Here is a 9,232-nt window from a genome sequence, read left to right as displayed (position 1 = left end):
ATATAGGTTTTTCTGAGAGATTCAAACTTCTACAAACACTTACAAACCTTTACATACCTTTTACAAACTTATGCTTGATACATGTTCAAACATTTTTGGATGACAAATACCGACACTAAAATACTTATGAACTCACCAGCTTAATGCTGATAAACTTTTTCAAAATAACTTGTATTCTCAGGTCATCAGTAGACAGGTACCGAGGCCAGCTTTTGAGAAGATGGAGCGTATCCAAGACTCATCTTATTATTTTGATTTACGTTATTTTTGGTGTCTATAATGTACAGATGACGCTTGTATTAAAATTTTATATTTAATGCAATGGATGATGTTGTTTGCTTATTTACATTTACTGTGTTGTGATACGTTACATGACGTCCTCCGCCCCAGAACGTTTCCGCCGTTCTCGGTTTTGGGGTGTGACACGTAATAACCACCAAATAACAATGCATTAACCTCCAGTTAACCAAGCACACATCTTATCATTTCCATCCTTTTATTATGGACGAAAACCACTCCCTCACATACCATAATTCCATTCTACTTAATGTGAAAACTCCATTGCTCTCAAGAGGTCAACTTCCAAACATTAAGAGGCTTATTTCTTCAAGCATTCTTCTTAGGTTTGGTAAGTAAATTCGACACTTCTTAGCATTCTTTACACTCTTATGTTTAGATCATTCCATTTACACACTTTAAATGTGTTAAAACCTTTGGATAACATTATTCTCAAGGAAGTTCATCAACTTCATTCAAGTATTTAGGCTTGAAAAACTTCTCAACACATCTTCAAATCAACCAACAAAACCACTCAATGTGAGTTCATACCCTACCTTTTTCGAAATTTCTCTTTTTTTTTTTTTTTTTTTTTTGGGGGGGGGGGGGGGGGGGGGGGTACAAGCCAAACTATGTTATAACAAAATGTTGTTATATGTTTCCATTTATATGTTGTATATAAGGTTTATGTGCATGCTATGTGATTTTATTAGTTATTTCCAAACTTTCATGCATGATATGGGTTAATTATGACATATAACTAAACAAAAACAAGTTTAAATATATTACATGAACACAGGGGAAAGATTATGACTTTTATGATAAAATAAATTTTTCTATCAAGAATGAGTTTTTATAACTAATCTAAGACAATATTCTTTTGGGTTTAACCAAGTTATGAACTTTCTAAACTTATTACTTTGTATAGTAAAATGAATAAATTGGTTTACCTTTCTCTGACTCTATAGCTTTTTCAGCTAAACTATAATGGGTATAGTTTGTGGTTCATTTAAACTAGTTGTCAGTTTTCGGGCTTATTACAGATAATTATTTCGAACTATAATTATGTCACTCTATAAACTGCTAAGAAAAGGGAAATACTTCCATGTACAAAAAGGATTTCACTACATTACACGTAAACCGTTGGTACAGTTTGTGAGACACTCTCTTCACGTACTTTACCTAAAGTACACTTTAAGTTCTGCATTATAATTAGAGTCTCCTGGAGGGAGAATGAGACCGTTGTGTATAGATCTATACGTGATGGACAACCCCATATCTCAGCTGTTCGCTACAGTTAGACCGGCAAGTCTAGGGTGACAAAATTCTACCGATTCTGACGCCTGAAGAACGTCGCGCAGGCATATCAGTCACATTAAGCATGGTTATAATAAGTCACATAGAGTATCAACAATCATTTGGTTTATGGGGCTAATGCATCTTCATTTGGTTTTATAAAATAAATAAACTATATGATACTACTTTACAATACGGCACTACTTACATTTTTGGTCTTAGGGTTTTAAGACTACATTTTACACTTAAGAAAATATTGGATTTTCTGGAAAACTTTACACTATCATTTACAAGGAAACATTATTGATTTTATTCATACAAAAATGCTTATGAATTCACCAACTTTAATGTTGACGCTTTTCAAAACTGTTTGTATTCTCAGGAAACCAGTGAGCAGGTATTACAAAAACATTTTGAAGACAAGCATCTCTACATCAGGATTTCTACTTTTCAATTATTTGTACTTAACTTTTAAGTAAACAAGGTCTGTAAACAATGTAAACTTGTATTCTCAATGTATGAATGTTTGTGATGCTATGATTCATTTGTATTTAATTGTTATCATACTATACATGAAGCCACTCCATCTGCCCTCAGACGTTTCCAACATTTTGGTTTAGAGGTGTGACAGCAACTCACTAAGCTTTGTGTTTACTGTTTATTTTTATGCTTTCAGGTACTTTCGGTTCGAAAAGAAAGGGCCTTGCATGACTGCACAACATCCCCCAGAGTCTTCCGTATAGCAATTAATGAAATTACTTTGATGTTCAAATAATATATTCACTGTGATCGGTTTTGAAACATCGTTTGTAAGATTTGTTGTTTTTCTCATAGTGTAACCCGTAAAAACTTTGTTTAACCCCTAACTTTTCTTTCTGGATCTGCCACTGATAAAGATAAGCTTATACATAGAATAATTGTGACGATTAGTAAAGAAATTAGTCACATAGTTCTTTTAATTTACTAAAACTATCTATTGAATTAACATTAAAGTAACGTTTTAATTTTTTTAATTTAACGTGGTAGTAACTATTAACTAATGCGGCTAAATGACTTATATCATGGTCTTAAAACTGTAAAACACTAAACACAATTAACAATTGAAATATACGATTAGTAAAGAAATTAGGTTCCGTAACTAAACGCAACCTAATTTTGTGACTTGTTTTTAAGATTTTGCATTCATATACCCCTAGGCAGAAAAATGTCATAGCATTACATGTAACCAAACCAAACCAAACATTTAAGAGATTTTAATTCCTTCACCGATTTAAGTTCCTTGTAAATATTCTAGGAACCAAACGAAACGTGTCCTTGGAATTCAAATGTTAAACCTAAAGCATACAATATGTAATAAATAAAAGACGATGCGATGCGATGTGAAACCCCTATTATTAACAATTGGGTCTCAAAAATTCATTAACCGATTTAAAAACAAAACAAAGCAACCTCTTTTTGAAAACTAAACTCATAACCAGACTCAAATTCACAGCACATACTTTCTAAACCTTTCCACAATCACCAGGGACAGGGACAGGGACAGGCGAGCCTTCCCCCCAATTATCAGCTTCGGCAGCAATCTCAGGGGAGTCTTGACCCCAATTATCAGCAGCAGCAGCAGGATGTTCCCCCCAGCTATCAGCCTGTGTAGGGTTTTCACCCCAATTATCAGCTCCTGGCACTCCCTCCCCCCAGTTATCAGCTCCACCCCAGCCATCGGGAATCCGAGTCGAGTAGTCTTCCCAATTATTATCTCCAGCAGGTGGCTGAGGATGGTATTCTCCCCAATTATCATCTCCGCCATTGAAATTTGCATCACCATCCCCATCCCAATTACAACTAGTGGTGTTGTCCTGCTGTGTTTCAGTTCCCAGATCAACAACGTTTTCTTCCTTTTCAGGAAGAAAGCAGCCTTTATAAGAATCGTTATCAGCACAATGCCATAGAAGCTTGTTCCAATGTTCATCCTGCCATGCCATTTTTATTTTCATTATTATTCAATTTCATCACCCACAACCAACCATTATAGAATATAAGCTTTTTGGATCCAATGTACTTTCCTTTATTCTTCTTATTACAGCATTGTACCTTCAAATTACTTCTTGTACTTTAAAATTCAAATTACCCCATTGCTATAATGGGTAGGTAGTTTATTCAAAGTAAAATGTCATTTGAAAGTTTGATGCTCTACTAAGAATAAATGAAAGTAAACTAACATTGTACCTTCATTTTTTTTCTTCTTTACTACAGCATCTTATGTATATTCTCTATTATGGCATTGTACTTTGAAAATTTTACACATTATAGCAAAATAGTAATGTAGTAGGTTAACACTAGCTACAATGAATGCTATAGTAAGATTAATTTGAAAGTAGAATGCTGCAATAAGAAGAGATTGATATATATGAGGGTAGGGATAGAAGGTTGATTACCTTGCAGATTATATGTGGATTCCCAATAGCAATCAACAAGGATCTTGCTCTAGTAATGGCAACATTAAACCTTCTTGGATTACTCAAAAACCCCAAACAATGTCTCTTATCAGTCTCGTTGTGTTTGATAGTGGATCGAACAGTAGATATAATGATAACTTCACGTTCCTGCCCTTGAAATGACTCAACTGTCCCAACCTTAATATCGGACCCAACAAAAGTTTCAAGTGCCTTACTTATCTTAATCACTTGTTGTCTATACGGTGTTATAACCCCAATATCAGGTCCCCTCACCCCCCTCTCAATCAAATCCATTATAACCTCAACTACCTCACTAGCCTCAATCCGATTAAACCAAGATGGGTTATTCCCTTCCCGCTCATCAACCCCTTGAACACCCTTAAAAACCACTGGGAATTCCGGTTTCGGGAGAAAATCCTTCCAATTCAAAGGGTACAAAGTATCCGCTTCTTTACATGAGATTAAATCCGACTGATAAAACAATTCCGAAGGAAGCGATAGAATCTCCGGGTGGCATCGGTAATTCCGGACCAGCTTCGTCACGTAATTCTGATTGCCATTCTTGTAAAACTTCGATTCACAGAGCCTCTCCATAAACGATCTCCCTAACCCGTAATTTTCCGCATCTTTGGAAAAAATCACCGGCCCGAGCTGCACCGGGTCCCCGGCAAGAACAATTACAGTGTCCCGTCTGTAAAAATGTGAAATCGGAATCATGGATTCCGGCTCGGATGCCTGGCCCGCCTCATCCAAAAAGATATGTGAGAAATGGCCCATTTGGAGACCTTCCGCGTAAAGAAGAGACGCGCTTGTGTAAGTGGATATTATAATCCGATATCTCACGAGATTTTCAAATGTCGGACAACTGAAGATCATCTCTTCATCGTCATAAGAGCAAAACTGGAGATAATCTGGTTTGATATCATCTAATGACCGAGCTTGTGCATTAAGCCGAAGTAGATCGCCTTTTCGAATCTCAACTCCATTTTCTTCAACTATGCGATCTAATATATGATCCGCAGCGTTATTGGAAGGGGCACAAACAAGAATCTGTGTGTTTCTTCGGTTTTTGTAAAGTTGAAGAATGGCTTCCGTTAGAGTGACGGATTTTCCGGTTCCGGGGGGCCCGTGGATGATATAGGGGGGGCCGCCACGGCAACCGAGGATCATTTCAACTGATCTTGTTTGTTCTTCGTTGAGGTTACATGATATTGGAGTTAATCGGCGGGTTTCTATGGATCTTTGATTTGAGGCGAACTCCGGAAAGAGAAGGTCGGAATCAAGCTTTCCGGCCGCTTCTATGGCTTGGTATAATCTGCGCATGCCTAATCTGTTGTATTCGAATTGAACATCGTAACGATCACCTTCTGAATGGTAAGAGTGGAGATCATCATGAAACGATACGTGAACTTCTTCTGCCTCCACACGTAAGATGTGCCCCTGTTGTAAATATTATACATTTATACTAATATGCTGAATGAAAAACAACAGCTACCAACATACTTGCATTTTTCTTTTTCTTTTTTTTTTACTGCTTTGTATTCAAATGAAGGATTGAAAAACTGCTTTGTATTTGGATTGCTACATTGCATTGCAATAATTGGTAAAGTTTTCAGACTACTTTGTTGTAATAGGAAGAAATGAAAGTAGAATGTTAGAAATGAATGTACATTGCTATTTCTTTCATTTAACCAAATTCGTCCCTACTTCTATTTGTTTCTATTACAGCATTGTACTTTTAGTATATTTTACTAATCAACCCACTGTACTTTGGGAAAACTTCATCCTTTGAAGAATGTTATCTCATTATACCACTGAAAACTGCTTTGAATTTGGATTAATAATATTTTCAACATACAAGGTTATAATTGGAAGAAACGAAAGTAGAACGATATAACGAACAGATTAATGAAAGTATATTGCTATTTCTTGCATTAAACCCTAGGAGTCCTAGAACATGTATTTTTTTCGAGATAATGCAGAGGTTTATTTTTTTTAGATATATAGTTTTATCTGACGTTTCGTCTTTTGACCGTATAAATATAATACATGCATATTATAAGATTCTACTTTTATTTACTTCTGTTACAGCATTGTACTTTCAATTATTTTATTATTTAAACTGTTGTACTTTGATAAACGTATCCAATTATAGGAATGTACTCCCAATTTTTTCCTATTAGGACACTATACTTTGAAAATAAATCTAAACAATCATAGCAAAGAAAATTGCTTTGTATTTGGATTACATTGCTATAAAATAATTGATAAAATTTTCAAAGTACAATGTTGTAATAGGAATAAATGAAAGTAGAATGCTATAATAATAAACAAACGAATGAAAGTTCATTTAAACCTATGAAGTCAGTCATAGAATATGTACTTTCAGAAATAATATAAAGTAAAATTTAGTTTTATGAGGTGAAACAAACCCTATACAGAGGATATGCATTATCTTCAGTTTGGGATGAAGGCTTTGCAATAATGAAATCTCCCTGAACAAGCGATGGTCTTCTCTCAGCAAGACCTGGGACTTCTAAAGCAAGGAACCTGTATTTTCTTTTCAGAGTCACATTTCGCATGTCATACATTCTCATGTCATCCTGAAATAAATAAAAAAACAACTCAACCATTTTAGAGCTAATAATATAACATCATATACTTCTTAGGAGCTTTGCTCTTTCTTTTTGAGTTAGTGGACTTAATAAGAACAGGTAAGCTATACATATGTTAATACGTGTGTTTCTTTTTTGACTTGAAGAAGAATGAATCGTTAAGAAATAAACACAGAGTAATGAGATTTACCTCATCAATTCAAAACCTATCCCTATTAAGCCAATTCAGTAATTTAAAAAAAAAAAAAAAAACAAAGTTGTGGGATGGGATGTTACCTCCAATTTTATTTCCTCCATAATAATCAGCGTTTTAAAGAAAGCAACATAATTTTTTCTGGATAAACCTTCCATTAACGCATCAGGAGTGGTTTTACTTTCAATCATATCCCTAATATTCTTAGGAATCACATATGCTAGAAGCTTATATCTGTAAATTCGGCCAGTAGCCTTAGCATGACGAGAGGTCCTAATAACTTTAACCCCTGCATTATCTCCTCCAGGGGTATATAATTTGGGAAGTAAAGGCTTATTTCTCCTTGGTCTATTATACGGCTTGTTGGAAGTTAAAGAACGGGAGATCTTATCTTCAGCCATTACAAAACCCACCCTCTCTATCCTATCATCATCCACATTGAAGTGAACAGCAGTTGTGTGCAGACCTTTGCTCACTGGTTTACATGATAGCCAAATGGTCAAAGTTTTGCCAGGTAGCAAAGTCCTGTCTTCCAATGAAAATGACTCTACAAACGATTGGTCATCTGAATCGGGTGAGGGGGGTTCCATCACCGAGAGGGTAAAACAGTCTTTTGGCTTAGAGTCGTATATCTCAACTGACCATAGAGTTACTGCTTCGGTGGTTGTGTTCCTGATAGTGACTGGATTGAAGATCCTTTCATTTACTGCTGCTACAAAATGAGGCTTTCCTTCTACTAAAGGAAATGGAGCTGATATGATGATTGGCCCCTTGGTTTCTTGATCATAATTATAGAAAGATCCATCATTTGCAAAATCTACATTGCCAATATCTCCAACATCACTAATCACAGAACGTGTTTCATCATTGAAGTTTACTGAACCCATAGTTGGATTTTGAGAAAACCGAGCTGTGTCTTCTGCAAATAATAAATGGTTAGCATCTACACATTCTTGCACGTATAAAAAACAAAACCTTACTAAGAATTACACCAACAAAGCAAATAACTGAACTAAGATTTTGTAGCATGTAATACTTGTTAACTATATGATTCTTCTTTCTCCATCCATGTATAAGCTCAAGCATAAATCAAATAGTAAAGGCTTATCTTGCCTATCAATGATGCATAACTTTATTCTTATAATGAAATACATGATGAAATTTTGTGATGATTGTGAACTATGTAAGTATGAACCAGCATAGGCGGATAGATAGTATAGATAGCACATTTGGTAACGATAGATTGAGAATAAGAGGTTTGATCAGAGGAGTAGCCCTTTGATGTGTGATGAGTTGAAGACTTTGAACCAACAAATTCATGTATCGTTCCCTTGTGTTTGGGATTCATTGCTAGAATCCCTTCTAATCTGATCCGATTTTTCAAAAGCTGTCGAGAAAATGAATATGAAGAAATCATAGGATGAAGAATGATCCTTGGCTGAAGATCATCATAGTCATGATTCAAGCCCTAAAGAAAAGAAATGTCCTAGGAGGCAGTTTAAGATCTTTGGATTCACGAATAAGCCTTTGTAGGTGCCAAAAAACAGATTAAATGAGATTCAAACTCGAATCTTAATCAAAATTCCGATGAATTTATAGATACAGAATGTAACCTAGCTAAGTGATTCAAGTCCATTAACTTAATACTCAAAAGAAATCGGCCGTCAGAAACTAGAAATCTAACCAGAATCAACTAGGCTCCAGTTTAACTAAACCTGAAAAATCAGTCTACAAAGATTTTTAAGGGAAACCAAAGGTGGACAGAATAAAGTAATAATCAAATCCGTAGATTCATTAATCCCCTACTTTTGGAAGCATGCATACTGCGTATGATTTGGCGGGGTAATGTAAATTTCTCATAAACGACAAAAACCTAATACAGTAATGAAGAACTAGAAAACCTTTAGCAATGTGGTTGGTACGTCTTCTTCGCTAGATCGATTCCCTTATATGCTTCATCACTTTCACACTCAATTCATGATTCTTGATTCACTACTGGAATCGCGTGTAGAATGAGAAAAATGTTAAAGCGCTAACAATTTAGGGTTATTGTTGTTCACTGTGGATGAAGTGCTGAACTGGGGTCATTTGGCGGAGGGTGTCAACGTACGGGGATGAATTATTCCCTCCTCTATGGCATGTAAAGACTTCCTTCTTTATTTTATTATTACTTTTATTAATATTATATTATTTTATATTATAAAGTATTATATGAGTATTTTTAATCATTATAAAAAATCGATATCAAAGTATTGTTTTTTACAATATTATATGACAACTACTGCTGGAGCCTGTAAGTATTGATGGCCCATCTACAGCCCAAAATGTTATTTCAGTGACACTCGACAGTCCTAAGCATACAAAAACCAGTTTCGATCAACGTAGTCAAAACCGGTTCA

At 35.2% G+C, this 9,232-nt stretch overlaps 1 protein-coding gene across 1 annotated transcript; it reads right to left on the bottom strand.

Moving 5' to 3' along the window:
* Positions 1 to 2,805: 2,805 nt before the first annotated feature.
* SDE3 (P-loop containing nucleoside triphosphate hydrolases superfamily protein) lies at positions 2,806 to 8,958 on the bottom strand. Its single transcript, XM_078972769.1, has 5 exons — positions 8,735 to 8,958; positions 6,917 to 7,752; positions 6,458 to 6,628; positions 4,005 to 5,465; positions 2,806 to 3,539 (listed from the first exon to the last, which is right to left on the bottom strand). Exons 2-5 carry the CDS (start codon positions 7,718 to 7,720, stop codon positions 3,075 to 3,077), a joined length of 2,901 nt encoding a protein of 966 aa, XP_078828895.1. The 5' UTR covers positions 7,721 to 7,752; positions 8,735 to 8,958; the 3' UTR covers positions 2,806 to 3,074.
* Between the last annotated feature and the right edge of the window lie 274 nt (positions 8,959 to 9,232).

Source organism: Lactuca saligna, chromosome 9 (assembly GCF_052625555.1).
Source record: "Lactuca saligna cultivar CGN05327 chromosome 9, ASM5262555v1, whole genome shotgun sequence".
In the NCBI taxonomy this organism is placed as follows: Eukaryota; Viridiplantae; Streptophyta; class Magnoliopsida; order Asterales; family Asteraceae; genus Lactuca; species Lactuca saligna.
This window is presented reverse-complemented; position numbering and strand designations above follow the sequence as displayed.

Coding starts and splice junctions, on each gene's coding strand:
- SDE3 (XM_078972769.1), bottom strand. CDS start 7,720: ATGGGTTCAGTAAACTTCAATGATGAAACACGTTCTGTGATTAGTGAT. Junction 6,629..6,916: donor TGGAGGAAATAAAATTGGAG/GTAACATCCCAT, acceptor TATTTATTTCAG/GATGACATGAGAATGTATGA. Junction 3,540..4,004: donor ATCCACATATAATCTGCAAG/GTAATCAACCTT, acceptor ATGGCATGGCAG/GATGAACATTGGAACAAGCT.